Source organism: Numenius arquata, chromosome 16, assembly GCF_964106895.1.
Source record: "Numenius arquata chromosome 16, bNumArq3.hap1.1, whole genome shotgun sequence".
Taxonomy (NCBI): domain Eukaryota; kingdom Metazoa; phylum Chordata; class Aves; order Charadriiformes; family Scolopacidae; genus Numenius; species Numenius arquata.
The window spans coordinates 6,011,496-6,033,728 of NC_133591.1; the positions used below are offsets into that span (position 1 = coordinate 6,011,496).

The window sequence follows — 22,233 nt, forward strand, 5'->3', positions numbered from 1 at the left end:
AACAAGAATAAGCCCACAGTGAATTTGTTATTATCTGCTAGCAAAGCAGCAGCTTCCCACCAAGGCTGGAATTTCCATCCTGGTTTGGCAGGCACAGGGCTGTGAAATGATTACTGTGTTTACTTTTCCTTTGCTAACTATAAAATCCCATTCCACTGCCCTGCCAAGAATGACTGAAGCTAATAAAATTCAGGCATTTGGAAGAAAGCAATAATAAAACTCCCTTTTGGGGCCTTTATGATGAAATTTCCCCACTCCAATCAGCGATTATGCTGTATTCATGAACACTAGTGATGTCTCCAAGTGCACCCAGATTGACTCAAACCAATATTTAGCTTTGCTCGAGACTGTAAGCTTTTCTTCCTTGCGGCTGCTGAAGGCAGGATCACTGAACTGCACAGCTAGAAGAAGCCTTTGAAAAAACAGCTTAAAAGTACATGAGGCAGCATATATATATATGTGTGTGTATATATGTGTATATATATATGAAAAAAATGACGACTTTTCAATTACTTCAAAACCTGTGAAAAAGTATATACACATGAAACATTCATGGATGCATGAATTTACAAATCCCTCTCCAAATACTGAAAGCCATTAATATAACGCACACTATATATTTATATAGACATACCTGCCTATTCTTTAGTAGCTTTTAGTGTTTGAGAAACCATAGCGTTCCAGTGTTTACATCTGCCACTCTGCCTGCTGCTGAGGCAGAAACACATTAGCTGCTGGGGGCAATCTGCTCTACGTCATGCCTGTGATGGCTGGCACAAGATAAAATAACACAGACCTGAAAAACAGCCTGGAATAAAAGCCTGTGCTTGGTTTGGTCACGTAACCACGTGGGACAGCTTGATTTGCACTAGGCAATCGGTTCTTTCTTAAGCAGCCAGGGGAACAACAGCATCCAAAGCGGAGATCAGAAGGCAGAAATGATCACTGCTGCTCCTCGGGGAACAGCCCAGGGAGGAGAGAAATCAGCCACGTCCCTTGTCAGGGCAGCGATCGGAGCAGGTCGTTCAAAGGCAAGCTTAGGAAGCATTACCGTGCAGGCTGAGAAGGTGATAAAGCACCGGAGAAACCTGCTGCCAGCGTGTGCTGGAGCAGGGTGCTGCAGGCTCTGCAGCCCCGCATGGACCCCTCAAGCATGTGGTGGAGGCACCACGCACTGCACAACCCCACGTCTGCTGCCCTTCTCCTCTGCTGCGTAGCACTGCCAGAGGACAGTGCTCCGCTCTTCCCCTGCATCCCACAGGAAAAGGTACCGGGAGCAGGACTAAAGGGGCTGACGTTCCCGGGCCAGGATGAGGGCAAGCAGAAGCTGGGCTGAACACCGGCACGTGCAGAAGATGCTCGGTCAGAGCGCCAAGATGACCAAAAAGTAACTAGATCTAGGTCAGGACTGCTAGGAGGTGGTTCGGGTTATTTCATCCCACGCTGCTTCTCCCCCACTAATTCCAGCTTTTGATTCACCAAACTGGGGGTAGGACAGAGCACATCGCTCGCACCCCAAAAGCCAGCTATGCTGCTGGGTAAAATCCCATTTCCAAGGGCAGAGGGAGCAGGCTCCACTGCGCTCTCGCTCCTTATCCTCTGGAAAAAAGGTGCCAAGAATTAGAATTACATTTTTCGAGAGCAGCAGAACAAGCCAAGGGCCTGTCAGCTTGTCCTAAAACAACCCCTCTCCGCTCGCCGAGCACGCAGCCAGCATTCCTGATGCTCACCAGTGTCCATCACCCCTCGGCCCCCCCATACAGCACGAAGCTGCAGAGCATTTCGTGGTGGAGCAAGCCAGAAAAACCTCTGAATGTTCTCCGCCTAAAACACAGCCAGAGAGGTTTTATGTTTAAAAAGCAGGTTTGAGTCCAAACAGAAAGGAGTTTTTCAGCGAGCGATTGTAACTAGGCCCTTTGGCACTCGACAGCTCCTCTCTTGTTATCGATGTTGAGGGTGTTGTTAAGAGATGAGGCTCCACGAAGCCCGGACGTAGAGTCACGGAGCTTTAGCAAGGGCTGTTGCCATGTTCAATATGTTATTACAGCTCCATCACCACAGGCACAAAGAGCAGCAACTCCTCTCTGCCAAATCCATCTCTGAAATCACTCCCCCAGCTCCATCCCCTCCAGCAGCAGCAGGCAAACACCATCGATTGCTGTTGTGTCTCCTCCACAGCTTTCCACCCAGCGCCGGGAAGGAAGGCTTTAGCGTGAAATACCCTCCTCCTCCAAACACAGCACGCAAAATTAATCTGATCGGTGTCACAACTCACTGTCTTTCGTTGCGTGAGTCAGAGCTATGGATGAGCTGCATTTCATAACCATGGAAAAGTACAGCACCAAAAATGTGCTTGGTGCTGTACGTTCACAGAGAAGACACCCGAGCTGCTTCCACCAAACCCTTCACCCTCCCCAGGAAGACCCTTGGTGAGGAGGGGAGCACAGGGTTGCCAAGTTCATCTGCGAGAAGATGTACATGCTTGTGAATAGGGAGAAAAAAATAGCCAGGACATCACTTTGGTACCAGGACTGAATTCTCCCTTGGAAATTCATGCCAGGTGGGGGTTTCTTTTTTACCCCAAGTGTGGAAAACCAGATTGCTGGCAGGGGAGAGCCACGGTGGCCACACAGCCCTCCTCACCCCACACCGACCCTGTGCTTCGAAGTGATGCACAGGAGACCGGTGCCAGTTCCTGCCACACCAACCCCACTTCCTAAGTCCCACCCAAGGATTGACAAAGTTAAGTAGCAAACTAGATCCGCTCTCCTGTATTTCCAGGACATAACAGGGCACATAAGAATCCTTACTATTTAAGGAAAAAAATAGGTACACATAACACGTACAAACACTTCAAAGACGGAGAAGAAAAATCGCCATTAATCCACGCAGCACACCCAGCTCACAACACTGCCCTGTTGCAAGCAGAAAAAACAGGCAATATTTCTTTCAATTACAGGGGTGAGGCACACAAAATCAAGGGACTTTCTTTCCCTCAAGCAGATCAGGTGAGATGTCGCACTGTGCGAGTCTTGTAATATTGACTGAATGGAACAGAGAAGTCCAATTATGTAAATGATGAAGCAGGCTCCCGAGAAGCAGCCAGCTTTATCACGCTGCCCTTCTCCACCGCTACGGCTTGGAAAGCAATTTAAAAGGTTGTTTTGGTGTCGATCACCACAAATGAGCCCAAGATGTGCGAAACAACAGCCTGCGCTTGAGGCACTGTCAGTTCGCCCGTGGGTTTCCCAGCCGTGCTGAGCCCTGGCCCCGCTCTCCATGGCGCGGGGACCACTGTGGGCTGGAGCAGTCGGGGCAGGAAGAGCCGGGCTGCAGGTGGCTCAGGGAAGGTCAAGCTCAGTTTTTACATCCTGCCCCAGAGCGTTTACGCAGCTCACGAGGGCTTTCCCTGCCATGCCCAAGCCTCTCGGATCATAGTTCAGTTCTTCAGACATAGGAACTTCTGCTGAAAAATGGAATAAAAATCAGTTTTCTTGTCAATGTCAGGGCTCCTTCCCTTTACTCTCCCCCCCCCTCGCCCAGAGCCGGCTGGAGGAGCTGAACATCTCACAAGGACTACACAAAGCCTGAGAGCATCTGGTTTCCAAATGAAACCAGCATGAGCCTGTGCACGGGACGGAGCATCCCATTTCAGCTCCAACACTCCTCCGGCTGTTTGTTCCCTTGGCTTCCCATCCCGAGCTGGTGCACGGCACGGGCTGCTGACAAGCCCTTGCAGCCATCCTGGCACGGCCACTGCCATGAACTCCCGGGCACGCCAGGAGAGCCAGGCTGCTGGAACATGGCAGACCCACATCCCAAAGGTGTGTGTCCACATGCGGGTGAGCAGGGCTCAACACACTCACACTCATCCTCCCATGCTTTGGAAATGATCTTCGGAGCAGGAAGGAAAGCAGGGGAAGGGAGAAACCCAGCCAGAAGTGTTTGCACTATGACAACGTGAACAATGCAAATATTTCAGCTTTTAAATATGTTTGGAATGACAGAGAATGCCAACATCTCCCTCATCTTCCCAGAAATAGCTTTGAATCATTGCTGCCCTAACGCAAAGTCATCCCCCCCCTTCCCTCTCCCATCCCACCGAATCGTTTTTGCAATCAGATTTTTATCAGGCACAAGTCAACAGCATGAGCAACCACACGGCAGACGGGTGGATGCTGAACACGTTGCAGGAGGATCCTCCTACAGCTGCTGAACTCAAGAACCCCATGCCACTCGCTTCTGATGGGCACCCAACAACACCAGCAGCCTCGAGACCACAGGAGAAGCCCAGCCTGCCCCCCGGCCAAGAGGGCTCCACAGAGAGTTAGTAAGAAATGTTGTTCTCTGCAGGGGAAGGAGGACAAAAGCAGGAAAGACATAGGTATGTTTGTACCCAGTAAAATTGTTGCATTTCACTCCTCAGAGCCGAGGTTAGAGCCACTTCCACAGAAGTCCGCTCCTCCAAGAAGTAGCTGGGAGGCCACAAGGCACGTGTGGGTTTTGCATTGAGCACACTGCCGTCCTTAGGGTGAGAACTATCTTCTTGCGGCAAGTCATTTGAGGCATTTCATCTTCCACAGGGCTGATCAAGCCACGGACCAGCACTGAGCTCTGCATCTCACTTGGGTTTTGGATAACCTGGAGCAAGCAGAGAGCTGGCAGCATCAGGATGTCCCCTCTCTATCAGTGCTACCCTGGTTCTGCAGGATCCCTCTGCCTGGGCATCCCATGGGGCTCCCTGCCAGCTACCTTCTCCGCACCAGATGTGGGCACTGCCACAGCTGGCCAAGAAAATGGCTCCCTCTCCTGCAGCAGAGGTGCATCGCCAAGGAGGACCACCATGCGCTGTCACTGGGTCCCTGCTTGAAGACATTCATCATAAACTCTTGGAAACTGGCCCAGGGCTCTTTTTCCCAAGTGAAAAACAACCTCCAGCAGGGAAGGGAGAGCCCAGCATGATCCACGCCGCAGACTCAAGGCTACGGGAGGACACGCGCCCAGGGACAGCCGACACTCACAGCCTCATTTCGTTCTCCAGCCCCTCTGCGCTATTGTTCTGCGGCAATAAATCACGGGGAGGCGCTGGAATTCAGGGCTGGTTTCTGCAAGAGGGAGCCTGGGGTGCGGGAACCAAGGTGCCGCCTCGCTTTTCCTTGCTAATTCCCTCAGCGGCCGGCGTGCTCAGCGCCTCTCTGAGCGCTCCACTCCTACGCATCCCGTCGGAGCGCCGTGGCTCTCCCGGTTCAAAGCACTGCTGCGCTTCCACCCCCTCCGCTCCCTTCCCCCAGCACTGGATTACTCAATTAGAGATTATGCTTTTGCCAGTCACCTCCAAGCCAACTGGGGCCTCTGCCAAGGTCAACACAAGTTCCAGCCAGTTTCATTAATAACTGCGAGACCAGCCCACTGGAAACTCTGAGAGGTTAATCCCAGCAACAAGATCAATGTTCCCATAACAGAGCCACGGAGCACAAACGCCACTGGTGATTTACCAGCCAGCCCAGATATCCGTGCTGGGAGCTGCAGCACTGCCCCTCCAAGCATCCTTCCCCATGACGGAGCAAACCCTGCTGCAGGAGTCCCCGGCTCCTCTCCCCCAGCGTATTCGGCGAGGGATGGAGCAGCTCCCAGGGGACAGCACTGCCAAGGCACCGGCCAGCATGGGGAGGAGGAAGCAGGGCTCCCGAAAGGCCTTTCGGTTGTCCTCAGTGCTCTGCCAGCCTGCAGCCGGGGCAGGAGTTAGCAGGCTAGCCAAGAGCCTTTCCATCTCACAGCCTGTTTTCCAGGACTTTATTGTAAATTGGGCTCCGGAATGGGCAGCCAGTGTGAAATTTGGCATGTACGCTGCTGGCTTCAATGCATCATTAAAAAGGCATTTTAAATGTGTTAATTCCTCCTTTTTCAATTAATTGCTTTTAAAGCTACATTAACGTGCATCAAAGCAAAATACCCTTTGCCCTAATTTCTGCTTTGCCATACGTATTTCCTGGCCTTGATGCTGTCTTTTCCAATACTCCCCCCTTCTCTTTTCTTATTCCAGATTTTAGTCCGTAGCACAACAAAAAACACACTCATGCAGAAAGGGAAGAAATTAAAACCCTTCAACAATGTAAAGCAGAGTCCAAGTCCTAACAACACATGGCTTCTTAATAGCCTTTTTCCATCAATAGTTGTTAATTATTTTACAAAAGAGGGAAGTGGCATTGTCCCTTGTACAGATGGGGAAATCTGAGACACAGAAAGGGGAAGAGACTTACCCAGTGACCAGCGGCCTGCCAGGGCAGATGGCAGCAAGGTTCAGGTTTCCTAAGCCTCCACCCAGCCCCGTACCGGTAGGACTACATGGCTCCCCGTAAGCATATTCCTGCTGGAGCAATAGGCTACGCGGAATTGCAGCCAGCCAGCCCTTGCGAGGGGACTAAATGCAGATCACGACTGACTCACATCCTATAGGAAGGAGCAGCAAACCACGTACGTGGTGGAAAAGCAGTCTCAGAAACGGGAAGAAGAACAAGTGGAAGCACAGCGGGAATCAGAAGAGATGGGAGAGGCAGGACTAACCTCCAGCTCTGGAGAGGGGAGAGCAGGCGCTGCTGGACCAGGCGTGCCACGCTCGCTGTCCCTACGGGGCAGGATCTAGGCAGCACCAGCTGCGCACGTATGCACAGAGACAGGGGGTCGTGCAGAGATGCTGCTGGCCTGCTCTGGAGCCGTCTGTTTTACTCTTATCTGCTGTTACGTGATGAAGATCCATGACTTTCTCTATCAGAAAGAAAGCAGAAGCCACCGAGTGTCCTGGGAACCAGCTCTCGCATCTCTGCCAAGAGCACACCCGGCAAATCTGCATCACGGCAGCTCTTCCAGTGGATCTCACATCCAGGCTTGCAGTGATTGAAAAAACAGTCCTGCTTTAGTTGTGCCTGGTTATTCTCAGCCAGCTCAAGGGAGCACCTTCTCAGAGGCAGCATCAGCCCACCCTGGCACAGAGGGCATGGGGAGATTTCACTTTTCCCCCGACAGACTGAGCCCTCCTGACAACATCCAGCAGCAGGAGCACAGGACTATATATATGCACCACAGCAACGTCCCAGCAACCCCTCTTGTAGGGAAAAAGATGCTCAAGAGGGGGAAAGCAGGCAAGAAAACAACCTTCTCTTCTACAGCTTGAACAGAAACATGAGTGTTCAAGGATATGAGCAATGAGAGGTTCATAAGGAAAGGTAATATCTTTTACTAGAACAACTGAGATTTAGCTGTAAAGCTGCTGCTTTTGAAAGGCATGCTGCCCAGAAGCGTGTCTGTTTTCTCCAGCTATAATGCGCTGATCTAATAGAAGACATTACCTTCTCCTTACAAACTCAGCTTTGCTTGGAGTGAGGCTGCAGTGATCTTGAATGAGGTAGAGGGGCCCAGCTCACCCCACGTTTGGGAGAGATAGACGAGGAATAAAAGACCTAAGAGATCCAATTATCTTTGGGAAAACAACTCTGGAACCTATTGCCAGCATTTGCCACATCCATTACTTCATCTGTGTTCAGAGCACAGATTATGGCCCAAAACAAAGGCCTTGGAAATGTGCAGGAATGGTGTTAGCTTCTCTCCCCTGGGCTGAAGGCTGGTAAATCCGATATAACCAGCAGTTATCAGCGACGTGCTAAACTCACACCACCACAGGCCTGACTCTGCATCTCAGCTCCACTGCTCCTCTGAAACCAGCAGAGAGAGACAGGTACCCACTGCCCGAGAGCGACATCCACTGCTGCTGATTAGTTATGTCCTGTGGGACAGTCAGGCTGGCACCCAGAGGATATAACCAAACCCCTGCCCTTCTTACTGAGGGTTTTGTGGAGCTCTTTACACTGCAAAAATTAGCTCATCTGCAAAATCACCATGAAAAACAGTCGTAGCGCTGTTACTCTGATGAGTAAATTGAGCTGGTCCCCACGCAGTGACTGCAACAACGTGGAATGGGGTAAGGGGTAAACGAACAAGTCCTTGGATACTCCGTCCAAACAACCACCAGCGTGTTTGGTAACACTGGCCTCACGTGGTGCATCTCACCCGGCTCACAAAGCTGCCCTAGACAGAGTATCGAACGACTTTGTCGGGCACTGAGTCAGCAGCACAAATGGTACAGCAAATTCCTCTCTCTTTCTCCAGCTCTGGTCACTGGGACACACGTCCTGCCACCACCCGTGTGCCACACATCCTGCCACCGCTCTGGTCCACACGCAGCTTGGGGATGCACGAGACCTCTGGCTCTGCACCCACCTTGCAGAGTGTTTGTGGGAAGGCAGGAAGCTTGTAGAAGAACCCCTGAGAATGGGAGGACGTGCTGAGCAAGCAGGAAAAACACGGTGCTGCTAGAAGCGCAGGCCAGTGTCCGAGGGATGGAGCCAAGTGGGGATTAGCCACCAGGACAGGCTGCATCGGGATGTGTTGTTTTAGGAGGCCCCATCAACCAGGCAGAGGAGCTCAGCACAGAGCCTCTTGGGAAGGTCTTTATCAGCTCTTCTGGATGGTGACTCACATCAGAGCCAAGTGCCAAATTCAACTGTTGCTGGCTTAGCACAGATGCAAGAAGTAGTTTTACATGTGTAAATAGCACAGATTCACAAGTGTCCAGAGCTTGTGGCCAAAGACCAGACTCTTCACATTTCCTCTGGACCACCAGACCCAGAACGGTCCCTCTAACACGCTGAGGCGGGACCGTTCTGGGTCTGGTGGTACACAGATCAGCTGCAGGAGCTTTACCACGACCGTAATGTCCACAAGCAGTTTATAGACTAGTCTGAGGATGACTGCTCAAGAATAAAGTCAAAAGACTGCTATTAATCCAATTTCCCAAGCTGCAAAGGCAGCTATACCTTCAGAACGGTGGGCTTACACCCCAGACTTGCCTTCTGCTCCCAATCACTCAAACTGCACTGAGATCATCGCAGTCTTGCAGTGAGCTCCATCAAACCCATTCTGGAAACAGCCCCCACTAATTTTGAGCAACTAATCCCGGCTCCACTTAGGCTCTCCCCAGTCAGGGACACCACATTTTTTTCTCCCTTCCAGACTCTGAAATTACAAATGGCTCCACTAAAAGCATAATCTTGTCTTGATGAATTGTATCTAACAGCTTTCTCTCTCTCTCTTTCATTAACAAATGTTTTAAGCCTCATAAAATGCATGTAATTCTTGGAAACGTGTCACAGACCAAGCAGCAAATGCAGCCCTGAACTCACCGACTAATGCCTCAAGAGCGGCTTTGCCTATTAGAAACAAATAGCTGAGACAATACGTGGTTTTCCGGTGAGAAGCAGAACAGAACTGCTGATGGAAATAATGTGCAGACAGAAAAGCCGTCCTGGTTTCCTCACGTCTTCGGAGAGGGATATTTCTTTGTTTCATGGCCAACAGTTTATTTTTCCCATCAGCCACCCAACCCAGCATACCTCAAGTACACCCTATGGTTCAGAGCCACCACAATAAGTCCCGGTGGCACACAGCGCAGACTCCTGGCTGGTCACAGCATCACCTCATTAAGACACATATTGGACGAAGCAGCAAAGATGGGACACAGAAGAGCCACAACACCTCAGAGGCATCTTTTCCAAGGCAACACACTACCAAAAGCTAAAGGAGACCAAGCTGACATGTCTGGTGCATTTCTCATGGTCTCCGAGTTCAAACACAGCTCTTAAAGAAGAGCCGCTCCATCCCTTCCGGCATCAGCTCACCGTTCCTGACCATCAGTCCCTGCAGCCCTCTCCTCCAGGAGACCCTGCCCAGCCTCCCTTGGCATCTGAACCACCTCAGAGTTAAACATCCTTCTCACTGGAGACAGATCAGAGGGATCTCACATAAGGCCCACCAGTACTGTAGGGATAAGATATGTCCAACTATCCCAGCACTCCCAATCAAGAGCTTTCTTGCCTGTGTGTTATTTCAGTCAGCTCCCACAATGATACAGCAAACCATCCCCATCCCCCTGGGTAAGGATTCGACATCCTTTCCATTTCCTTGTGGGCTCAGACATCTCCGAAGCCCAGCCTGCAGCTGCGTTACCCCTCGGCGCTCACAGCGGCAGCGCAAGCAGCTGCCCCCAGCCTGCTTACCCAGAAAGACTTCCCTGCCAACCAGGAATATGTCCAAGCTCGAGGTAAAATCAAATACAATTTACCCCATCAGAGGATGAAAGCAAATCCAAACAGGCACACAAGCAAGGGATTTCTCTTTGCAGCATTTATTACATGGGCAGAGGGGACAATTGCAAGTAAACAATTTGCTTTGTTAAATGAGACTAAGACAAGGGAGGTTTTCCTACGGAAGATTATATTAAAAAAAACACCAGCAACCGCTTCAAACCCTTCAAACACCGATATTAAATAAAGAAATGTGATAAATGAGAAAGGTCAAGTAAAAAATCAAATCAGGGCACAGCATCCAGAGAAGCCAGACACAACCAGCCCTAATTCAGCCTACAGGAGCTTCCAAATTGTCCTGGTGCATCTAATAGTCCAGTAAATGCAAGCCCGTGACTGCATCCATTATGGGGAAAGCTGACGTGCTTCTGCTTCCTCAAAGCGGTCACCCCAACTCAGCGAATATCATCCAACACCACCAAGCACTGTTCGATGCATCAAGAACCATGATCTACGCTGATTTCAGTAGCAGCTCAGAGCCTCAAAGGTAGCTCTACGCAAGCCAAGGGGAACCCAAAACACAGACCCCACACCCAGCTACCACCCCCAGTCGTTGTCCCCTTACCTTTGAGAGATCCTCTGTCCCTCCCTGCTGGCTCTGGCTCAGGAGAGGCGAGTGCCGCATCAGGGGGTCCTGCAGCAGATCCAGGCGCGGTCTCTTGGTTTCAATAAACTCCAAGTCTGACGGCTTGGTCAGGTCCGAGAGATAGGAATGCGCCTCAGTTCTCAGGTGCAGCTCCTGAGATCTGGGGACAAAGAGAAAGGAGCCTTTAGAAAACAAACCACCTCTGCTCTCCCCTGGTCTATGACTGCAAGCCACTCAAGGAAGACAGAGGGCTCAACTTCTGCCCATTTCCCAGAAGGATGCGTGAAAGGAGGCCAGGTGGTCCTGGACTCAAACATCTCAGGTCTTTGCAGAACCAGGATGCTCCGTAGCTTGATCGCTGGGCACAGAGCACCTCTGCACGCAGGCAGAACCAGGCATCACCCGGGGCAGCAGGACATGGGATGCAGCACCACCATCATCCTCCAAGTCCAACAGGCCACCCTGTCACCTGGAAAGCCCCACTGCCATCTCCTGCCCCACCACACGTGGTGGGTGGCTGTCCCTACACCAGGGCAAAGTGAAAGAGGCTGCAAGTTTGAGCCTTCCCTGTCATGTCACATGGGTCAGGCTGGCCAGAACAAGCCAATGCTCAGAAAAATCCTCAAGTCTGGCCCATAAATCCCCCTGTGGCCCCTCAGGGGAGGGAAGGGACCAGGCGGAGCTCCCTTCTGCCACGTTTGGCTTATTTAGTCAAAAGGTACCTGCACCCCTGTTTATATTTAGCATCCTCCATAGGAATACCAAAGATTATATGCTGGGGAAAAAATGCATACTCCTCCGTGGCTAGACAGTAGGGATTTATTCTTCCAGGATGGGGGAGGAAAGAAACTGGCCACATGTAGTTGCACGTCTCTGACAGACCTGGCAAGCTGTAAAGGCACATTATCCAATGACAGCAACTGCATCGACAAAACACATCAGGCTCAAAACTCTTTCACCTGTTAAATATGATGCAGTTAATAATACCTGGAAATTGGGTTTGGGTTTGTTTGGGTTTTTTTTTTTTTTTTTTCAACAAATGTAAAACTTTTTTTTGTAGTTCTGTTTTTCCTAGCAGGATTCTCTGGTGGGAACTGTAAAGGGATCCTACAAAAATACATTAAACCTTTTACTATGCCCAAGGATCAGCTTTGCTGCAGCAGCTCCAAGGGTGTGTTTTTAACACTTCAGGCAGAAGTGTCTCTTAAAAAAATAGAAATAAAATGAAGCACAGGGATTCAAAGCTTGGGGAAAAAAATGGCTTTTTTTCCCCTTTCTCCCTTAAACAAGATTGCTCAAGTTCTCCTGAGCTGCGTGGTGAAGTATCCTCCCCAGTCACCAAACAACGACAAACTAAACAGCCTTTGAAGCTACTCGAAGGGGAGGAAGGGAGGGGATGCGTTTTGTCAAGAGCAAGCATAACAGACAGGGGAACTTGGGCATTGTTTGGCCCCCACCCACAAACTGCAACTGCTGACGTTCATTTTTACCTAGCTAATTAAATATCTCGGAGAGGATGACAAAAAGGGAAGGACCCAGAACCGTCTGGAGCCAGCAGGAGTCTTTCCAGCGGCTGTAACGGCTCTGGACTACATCCAGGGAGAGGAGGAACCCCAGTAAAAGCCACCTCCTCAGGGGCACCACCTTGGGCAAAGCCCTCTGCCCTCCCCTGCAGCAGCGCACCAAACCTTACCCCGCTCCAGGGAGCAAGATACAGCTTTTTTTTTTGTTTTTCCTCTTTATTTATTTTTTTTTTTAATTTAAACATCAACAGCAGGCACAGAGCATGTGCAAGCCAAACTCTGCTGCTGTGGGTTTGGCACAGGTGGCCGGCACTGGGATTCAGGCAGGAGCTTTGCTGCTGACACACAGAAACCTAATCTGGCTCATCCTCTTCCTCCTCCCCAGCGAAAAGGGGATGGGTGCGCAGGGATGCAGGGATGCTCGGCGCTGCCTTTGCCATGCCGGTCCCCAGCCTCCGGGAAAGCGAGCGCACAGCTCACGCAGCCAACCTTTCGGAGCAGAGCAGCTCTTAAAACTTGGCAGCGAAGGAGAACTCGCTTCACCTGAGAACGCTTTCCCACCAAACGACCCTCAGCTTTTCTCAGCAAGCCCAGAAATATCTTGTGGCTCCTCTCAGGTTTCCTGCTGGCTTGTCCCAAGCCCTCGTGCAAACTCTGCCCGTCCGCAGCTGCACGCCGAGACTGCGGGCTCTGCTGTAAAACCCAGTAACAATAAGCAACTGTTGAGCTGGGCAGGTGTTAAAATATTCCAACACCCAAGGCTCTGCTGTACTGAGGCAATTAAAAATCAGATGTATTTATTTTCACTTTTTTTTTTTTTTTTAAGGCTGTATTACTCAGAAGCTGCTAATTGACACAGGACAGCTCTGAGACCTCTGCAGTTGTCAGGAACCCCACACAACCCGACACGACTGCTACGCTCAGAAAAAAAACATGTATTTTTAAGATAAGAGCAACACTCAGCTTTACAAAGGCAGTTTCTTACAGCGAGGCAGGGGCCATGCCGGGGAAAGCAGCTGCAATGTTATAGGGTGCTATTTTATTTCCATTTCCACATCCATTGGAACTGCTATTAAGTTTATCCACTGGAATTTCCAGCCGCTCCCGAGATTGCTTTGCCCGACACAACCCGCTCAGCCTGTCCTGGCTGCAGATACAAGCGCTCCTGCTTGAAGCCTTCACACCTTTCACTCTTTACATCCACACCTGCAGCGAGCTCTTCACAGCAGACTTTTATACAGCGATGACATTGCTGTCAGCGTAAAAATAGCCCTGCCTAAAAAACCTTCCCATTATACTGAGTTTGGGGTTTTGCTGCATTTTCCAAATAGTTCCCACCTGGCTGGTTTATTCCAGAGATTCCTACTTTGCTGAAGGGAAAGAGTGTTTTTAATTGCATATGAGTTATGCATGATTAAATGAAATAACCCAAAAGCCAGCGTTAATTATGAAGTGGGGCGGATTAGTCCTCACCTGGAGCCTTTCGCCACAAACACTGAACTACTTTAAACAAGGGCAGCGGTGTGAGATCTGCTGACGCACCAAGGCTGGGTACCCGGGGTCTGCCCTGACACCCAGCCATCCGCCTGCAGCTCTGCTTTGGGCAGGTCCCGGTCCAGAAGACCAAGATAACCCAAGATTAGACCTTTGGTTTATTACTAATCTGACAAATTAATCGCACCCTACCAGCTGCAGAGCCGCGTTACTCATTCACTGGGGCCGCTTCCTCGGCAGACTCACACGGGGCATTAGGAAGGTATGAGCAGATAAAGTTCTACAGCTTGCTCCAGCGCATGTGCGTCACTGGGACCTGGGAAACATCTTCTGCTACCTTATACCTACACCAGAACCAGCTGAGCACAAAATGGGCTTAAAAAAGAGGCTGAGTGCTAGCTGGGTATAGAGGAAGCTGAGAGCATCTCTCTCCTGGGAGAGAGGATCAGACGAGACATCCTGAGCTGCTCTTGGGGCTTGTAAGAGCAGCCCTGATGAGATCTAAATGGATCTTTCCTTAATCTTCTTTACTTTGTTGAAGCCCAATCCCAGGGAACTGGGCAAATACAAACTTTTCGGGAGGTCAAAGAGGACTCTCCCACTCCACTAACCCACCTCAGGAGCACGCTGCCCAGCTCTTCAGAGCAACACAACCCTCCCCTGCTCTTCAAACCTTCCCGTTTCTCCATCAGCTGAGCAGCAGAAGGTGGCAAGAGGAGGAACGACTGCTGTTCTGCAACATCCAGTGAACCCGGCTTGACTTTACAAAGACGTGCCTCCTGCACCAAGGACTCAAAACACCAGCAGCAACTCTGATCTGGCTCCCACCAACTTCCCAGCAAGGGCACATTTTCAGTTTTGCTCCCATCCACAAATATTATTCCCTACATTACGGGGCCAAACAACATAACCGGGCTGGAAAACTGGCTCTTGCCATCTCTTGGAACCAGAACCAAGACAAACAATCGCTTTGCTGCAGCTGTTTATTTCCTCTAGCTGAGATGGTTTGGTGGGAAATTGTCTCCAAAAATAAGCTTTAAAAAAAGTCTCCATCCCCCACAGATACAGAGAGACAATAAAATGCTTTTGAGAGCAAGTAATATAGAAAACCATTAGTGTTGAAGTGAATTATTTATAGCCAACACTAAGATTTGTCAGAGGTTTCAGCAACCGCTTTATGGCTAATGGTAGCCAGAGTGGGAGACTGGGCAAATTGAGACTTGTTAGAGAAACTGTAGGGTTTGTAGGAGCAAACCTGCCACCAGGCAGCAAGAAAACCACGTACGGGGCTGGCTGATATATTCCCTCTGTCATATAGGTGGAGAGGGAGAAAAACCATCACAACTTAACAACATAGGCCATGGGAAGAGCAGCCTGTCTGGGTGGGGAAGGTGGAGCTCCCATGCCCTCAGCAATGTCTGCCAGCAGCAGGATTGAGTCTTCACAAGCCAAAGGTGTGGGACAGCCTCGAGCAGGATGCTTAGCTCACCATGTGGTCCAGCTCAAGGACACCCACGTCCTCATGAGGTCTGACTGAGTGCCTGTGACCAGCCGGTCCCACGTGCATCCTCACAATGCTCCGGCTGTGCATTCCCTCACAGAGGCAGGTAGCTGTGCCTCAGCTGCCCCAAGCAACCCCCTCAGCCAACTTCTTCCAAGCCAACTGCAATTTAGATGAGAGCAGATGCTTTGAAGATCTTCATACACAGAGCCTGAATTATTCATGGACAGGACCAGCAGAAGCTTTAACGCTGTACCACTGCCTCACTCAAGGAGGAGGAGTATTTGTGTCTCTCCACAAGCTTCCACACACACTTTCTTCAGGCGTCCGAAACCTGGAGCACCACGGGAAAGCCCTCTTGGCCGTCCTGGGTGGCTGGAGCACTCCTTGAACTAATGGCTTCAGGGACATCCCACGTTTCACCAGGTCTGCTGCATACATTGCAAGATCACCTTTCCTCACTCAAAATAAATCCGGTTCAAGATTATGCACGGGAAAGTGGCTTCATGAACTTTTACCTCTCCATCGCAGCCAAAGCAAAGCCCAGGTTTCCCCACACGCCTCCCTGCCAGGGCACCTTGGCCCATTTCACGAAGCCTAGAGTATCCAGATCTCCTCTGTGCCCACTTGTGTACGTGCCTAGAGCCCACACTGGAGCAGAGGGTACTTGCAAGACAAGACTTGTCACCAAGTGTCTACACACCAGCATCTGCCCTTTCCAGTCATTATTCTCCCATGTTCATTTATGGGGAGGAAAAAGATGCAGCATCCAGAACACCATTTCAAGTGTGAAAAGACACAAAGATGTATGGTTACAGGGATTTCAGCCGCACCACCGCTCACTCCCAAGAAAAGGGTCACCTTTAAAAATGGAAACTTTAATTAAAGACCATAAATAAAATCAGATCAGTCACGCTGTTAAATCGGGAGCAGTTGGTGCCATTTGGCCCAGCGCAGATGAAGACCGAGAGCTGCACGCGATTTCCAGCGGCCATGCACACCGCTCCGGCTTCCCACTGCTCCCCGGGCTCCTCAGCCAGCAGGATTAATCACATCCAATAAGCACAGTAATTAGGCCTGCTCTCATGCTATATTGCACATGGCTACCTCGGATGGCTGCAGAAACACAGCAGCTGCTTCACGTATCCTAAATGTCATACTTCAGATCAACACCGGGCAAACTCTGCAAACTCCTCATGACTGCTAAGCAGGAAGACTCCAAAAAAGCGCATGGTCTCCTGAACCTGGGAAAATAATCTCCTATGAAAATCGTGACTCATCTTATTCTGGATAAAGGTGGAATATACTGTGTTAACAGGCTTATTTACAGCCATGTTTTCTGCCAGAGAAGCCATTATCCACCCCAGCATTCCTGCGTTAATACAGAACCTTGCTCTAAAATCCTAACACACAGAAAAGTCAGAAAAACCCAACTCCTTGATTTTTCAGACCCATCACTCCGCTGGCACCTGCCATTTAACACTCAATCCAGTTTTTCCCCACTTATTTTACAGATCAAAACATATATATAGAAGAGAAAAAAAAAAACCTTAATCCTTGTCACCTTGCCAGGACATTCCTCTGCAAGTATGCATGGTACGACTTGTACCAACAGCAGATCCTGAAATACTTCTCTTCGCTCCTGCAGTCCAGTTGGCACAGCCAACTGAACAAGCTAAGGGGAAGTCTGCAGATCCTTCCAAGAAAAAGCCTGCTACCAAAAAACCATCAAGGAAAGCAGCGCATCCCTGTAAAGACAGACAGAGCCAACTTTCCCTATAGCAACAGATTCAGAGTGGTTCAAGTTTTCCTTCCTTCTTCCAAGCCAGAATTGCTGCACAGGGAGTTCAAGTCTCTACCCATCCACCACCAAGGGGCGATGACAACCCTGAAGGCTGATGTACCTGGAGTAGGGCAGTCTGCAACTCCCCGGCACCTCCTGCAGAACTGGGCTGTCCAGGTGGGATGCAGGAGGCACATCACCTCCAAGGGAGGAGAGCTCACGATGGTGTGACACTTCAGGAACTGGTTCTCCCCATCCTGCTTGATCCACCAGGCTCAGCTGTGGGGGCATCCAGCTGCCTGAGCCTGACATTCAATGAACTTCTTGCTCAGGGAGCCCCAAAATGTGGTCCCAAAACGTGGGAGCATCTCAGCACCCCATTCCTTCCAGCAAGTTACCCCTCAACAGCTTTTTGCCACCAACTTGTGATTCACACTGTGCCCATGGTGAAATGCTTCACTGCTTGTTCCCTTTCCACTGGGCCACAACTAACAGCCACCCTGGTGGCTATAGCAAAACTGCAACCAGAAGAGAAAGAAAACCCACAGAGCTGTAGGAAGACCATCTAAGCAAGCCCAAACGATTTCTGCAGGTTTTAAAGCATCCATGGGATCAAGCCTCAAATACCATGTGAAAAGGACAGCCCACGGAGGCTTTGGAGATCTGCCCAAGGTAAAGGCAAAGCCAAACTGGGGGACAACACACCAAAACCAACAAAGAGTAAAGTGAATCCCTAATCCCTGGGGTTTCCAGGAGAGGAGGGCAAACAGCAGCTGACCACTGGGCAGGTAAGCTCAGAGGAACCGGGTCCGAGCAGCCCAAGGGCTGAACCCTCCTCTCCAGGATGCAGGCACTGCTCTGAATCAGCACAGGACATGGCAATGGCAGAGCAGTGATCCCGGTGCATGTTCCCAGATCCATCTCCAGCACTGCCCGTCTGCCACATTCCACTTGCACCAGACTCACAAATTGATTTCTTTAAGGAGGGGAGTAATCCTGGAAGAGTGTCAGCCACCACAACCAACAGCAGACAGGCTGGTTCCTCTGAACACCCAAAGCAATGGGGGATCAGAAGGGTTCCCCTCCAACGACACTAGCGTCAAGGGGAGGATTGTCTCTCGCCCACCACCACTGCGTGCCAGGTGGTGTATCAGGCAGGGAACCAAGGTGAAGGTCTTCCTTTCAGACACAGCACACCCCTGCGCTTCCCCTCTGTTTATGCCCTGTGCCCACGTTGAGGACACTACTTGCTTGCCTTTGGTGGCTCCCTCTTCCCCAGCCCCTCATGCTGAGGGCCAGCTGCCTCTGCTCAAACCCATCAATCCCAGCCCAGGAACAAAGCCAAAGTGCTCACAAACACGCCCAGCGTGAAGCTGCCAAGGGGACTCAGCTGCAGGGATGGCTGCTTTGGCCACCCTCCCTTGTCCAGGCTTTGCTCTGCTCCGGGCAGAGCCAGAGCTCTTTTTTGGGGTGGGCATCAATAACAAACCCAACCTGCTCCAGAAGGTCCAGGGTCTTGGCCCGTGAGCACCCGAGGAACTCTCAGGTGAGCAACCAAGCACCCATCAGGTGCTATTTTAGAGCAGATCCTCACAACACAAAGATGAAAAAGCAAAGCCCCCATAGGATTTTTAAGTGCAGTGCTTAAACAGTAGTTGGCTTTGCAGAATGGACTAAGACCTCCCCAACCCCAATGCCGCCCACTTTAAATTACTTCAATAATTAATTACACTGGATTGAAAATTTTCGCAGACCCCCCCATCCTGCATCCCCAAATGCCCCCCAATATTTTTTTTAATGAGCCTATATCCCAGCATTCTGGCACAAGATGCCAACTTAGCTGAACTTAAATGGTATTTTCAGCTTTATTACCCACTATAATTTTTGCAAAAGTTCAATTTTTTGGATGTTACAGGGGAAAGGGATGAAATGCCTGTTACCAAAAAAGAGTTTCTTTTTATAGCATGCCAAAACTTCACCATCCATGTTGAAAGCGAAGTAATCACGATAAGCATTTGGATGTGTATCTAGACCTGACACCCTCCATCAACATTTACCCACATTCATGTGATTGTCCACACAAAAATAAGTTTGGAGAGTTTGAAACATTTGTAAGCCCAAGTGAGATGCTTGGATGAGCACAACAGATTAGGCATGTGGTACAGCAGACACCAAGGCTTGCAGGTTTTTTTTTAGTTATACAGAAAACCAAGATTTTTTTTTTTTTTTTTTTTTAAATACCATATTCAGACCTTGAAACCTTCATTTTACTGGAGAGCAGAACTGGTTCTCCATTTTGCAAACCACAACTCGTGTGAAAAACAAAAACAGGCAGGAGCATGTTGCTGGGTCCTCTTTACCCATCTCCCCCAAATTTAGCTGAATCTGACCCACTTCCCACTTCACCGTGTTACTCTGCGCTGAGAAATCAAAGCGCTGAGAAATCAAAGCAAGCCTGGGCAACGTAACACGCTCCAATAAATTACTAGTCATCAGAAGTGACATTACCCTCTCACATGCAGGTGCACAAAGAATAATCCAGAAGAGCACATCCAGAAGAGCAGATACAAAACTAACTCTGGAGGCTGCTTTTTGCCTCCAAATTCTCCTGGGTTTGTTTCTGCTGAGCACCAAGCCAAACCCATCCTGCTAGAACAAGAGGGTCATGTCTGCATCCATGCCCTTACGCATCCAGCACCATGAGGTCTTTCTCCTCTCCCCTAACAATTATGATTTTTAGAGAAACAGATTCATCTCTGTGACTCTGCACCGACTTTATTCTTAGCTTGACTAAGCATTAAAAAAAAAAAAAAATGGTTTACATAAACCTAGTGTAGAAAAGCTCTTATTTCACTTCCAGGCCAGTATTTTCCAAAACCACTAAGCATCAAATGCAGAAGAGAAACTGTGAGAGCACAGCGTTTTGTGACGAAACAGAGAGTGAGAGTGATGGCCTTCAGAACAGACCGGCTCCTGTGGTTAAAGCATCCACAGCATTTCCAGCCACACAGCCCTTGCCTGCGTAGCACCCAAAAGCACTGCCAGCCTCCGTAACACCCAAAAGCACTGCCAGCCTCCCACGGGAGGCTACGAAAGAAAACAGGGATGCGGAGGGAGCCATGAGGGGAAGCAGACAGGAAAAAAAGCAGCTCGGAGAAAGTTGCAAGGGGAATGCAGAAAGAGAAACAAAAACAACAAATGCGGGGAGGAAGAGCAGCAGAAGAGGAAGCAGAGATGCTCAGTGGAAATAAGCTCTTCTCACTCCTCCCTTCAGCCTCGGGAGCCACAGACCAAACCCGACCACACAGCTTCATTTTCTACACTGAAGAAAGCCGATGCAGCCAGTCACAGCGACGTGTAGACAGAAGTGAGGGGGATGGGGTTTTTTTGTTGTTTGTTTTTTTTAAGATGTCTTTAAAATGCATGACAGTGCAAAGGAAGAAACCAGAAGGCAAAGGTGCCACTTGCATTAGCTCAAGGAAGCTAAGACCGCCAGAGAGGCTGAGCACAGTCAGTACTGATACACAACATTGCCCAAGGTCTCGCACGGTCCCCTCTGCATCACAGCCCTGCACAAAACACTCCCTTCATGCAGCTGGGATGCTCGGGATGCCCATGGCCAGGGTGATGCGGGGAGCCGGTACCTCTCATTGCCTGGCTGGAACTCGGAGAGCAGGGACGGCCTCCGCCGCTGCGGCTGCATGATAGACCCCGGCGGGAGGTGGGAAGCAAAATCCCTGGAATGATGCTGGTACTCCAACAGCGCGACGTCCTGTGGAAACAAACACAGAAGAGCTCGTTAGGCTGGTGGCAACTTGCAAGCAAGCAGTGAACCCCAGCAAATGCAAAAGAAACCATACAGATACCCCTCCTTTGAAGCACTGGGTGCTGGACCGCGCAGCCCAGTGCTTCTCCCCCAAAAAAGGGTTCCCAGGAAGCCTCAGTCCCACAATGTGTTGGGATGGTAGCTCGGTCCCCAGTCCAGCCTGCCTCCAGCCTTTTACTGCGGCTGCTCACAGGCTGGCTTCTGGGACAGGACCCCAGCAAGCTCAACCCCATCGCCACGCACGCACACAGGGAATTTTGGCATCCGAGCAGTCCTGATGACAGCTTCAAATCCAGGAGGAAGAACAGGTAAGAAGAAAATGAAAAGTCATGGGATACTTTCAGCTTCAATAATCCACACAGCAGTATGAAGAAAGAAAAAAGAAAATTAAAGAAAAAAGAAAAGAGAAATCACAAATGTTCTCCTGAGAGTGTCCCTTTAAACACAGCTCCCCTGGGCTGAGCTCAAGGGGTTTGAAAGGACAGTTTGCTACTTATTATGTGTACGTCCCTTTTGTTCCTTGACCCTTGGAGAGTACAGTACAGTATGTTCCTGATTTTAATTAAATAAGAAGCCCTCCTGCTCTGTGCCACAGACTGATTCCAGCAACAGTATTTTAGCAGCTACATTCAACTGCTATTTTTTATTTGCAGATAGATACTTGACCAGAAGACTAATCATCTAATTAACTAAGACCTTCAGCTATGGCATAGAGAGCCCTGCCTCAGAATAACCCTGGTAACACCGACACACATTTATGTTACAAGAACCAATCCCACCTGGGTGTCTATTTTGAACAGTTCTCAACTGGAACAAAAAAGCTCCAAGACCCTCAAAAAGAAACAATAAATTTCGGAGTCTAAAAAAAATTTTAAAAATCAATAAATAAAATCCCATGTGCATGAAGTTGGGGGTGTGGGCAGGGGACTCTCAGCCCTAACAGCTGCAACAGAAATTATCTGAGCTGCTGTAGTGAAGACTGACATGCTCCTGTACAAGGGAAGCTGTAGAAGTGCCCCAGCAAAACACACGGCGAGCAAAGAAAGGATTTGGGAGCTTAAATAGTACCAACCTGCACCTAGAGACCCCCTCTCCCAAGCTGTAAGTGAACAGAGCCCAGCACTGGATGCCATGCTCTCCTCCAGCCAGCTGTGGAGTAGAAAGGAATATCAAAGCCTAACACATGGGAGAGGAAAGGGAACAATGGTGCACGATGGCCACCATTTCTACTTGAGCCTAGAAAGGTGCATCAGTTTTTATCAGCTTCATTTCTCCCCAGCATCAGGCAAGAGTGTGGTGCTGCTGCTTTTCTGTTCTGACTGAT

The 22,233-nt window shown here is 49.9% G+C and overlaps 1 protein-coding gene across 1 annotated transcript in view; it reads right to left on the minus strand.

The window, feature by feature from the left end:
• NCOR2 (nuclear receptor corepressor 2) overlaps positions 1 to 22,233 on the minus strand; it is a 177,456-nt gene that overhangs the window by 141,999 nt on the left and 13,224 nt on the right. The window contains exons 2-3 of the mRNA XM_074159904.1: positions 20,728 to 20,855; positions 10,762 to 10,942 (exon numbers count right to left, since the gene is read on the minus strand). Of these exons, the coding sequence (XP_074016005.1) occupies positions 10,762 to 10,942; positions 20,728 to 20,855 (309 nt within the window). The remainder of the gene's footprint in view (positions 1 to 10,761; positions 10,943 to 20,727; positions 20,856 to 22,233) is intronic.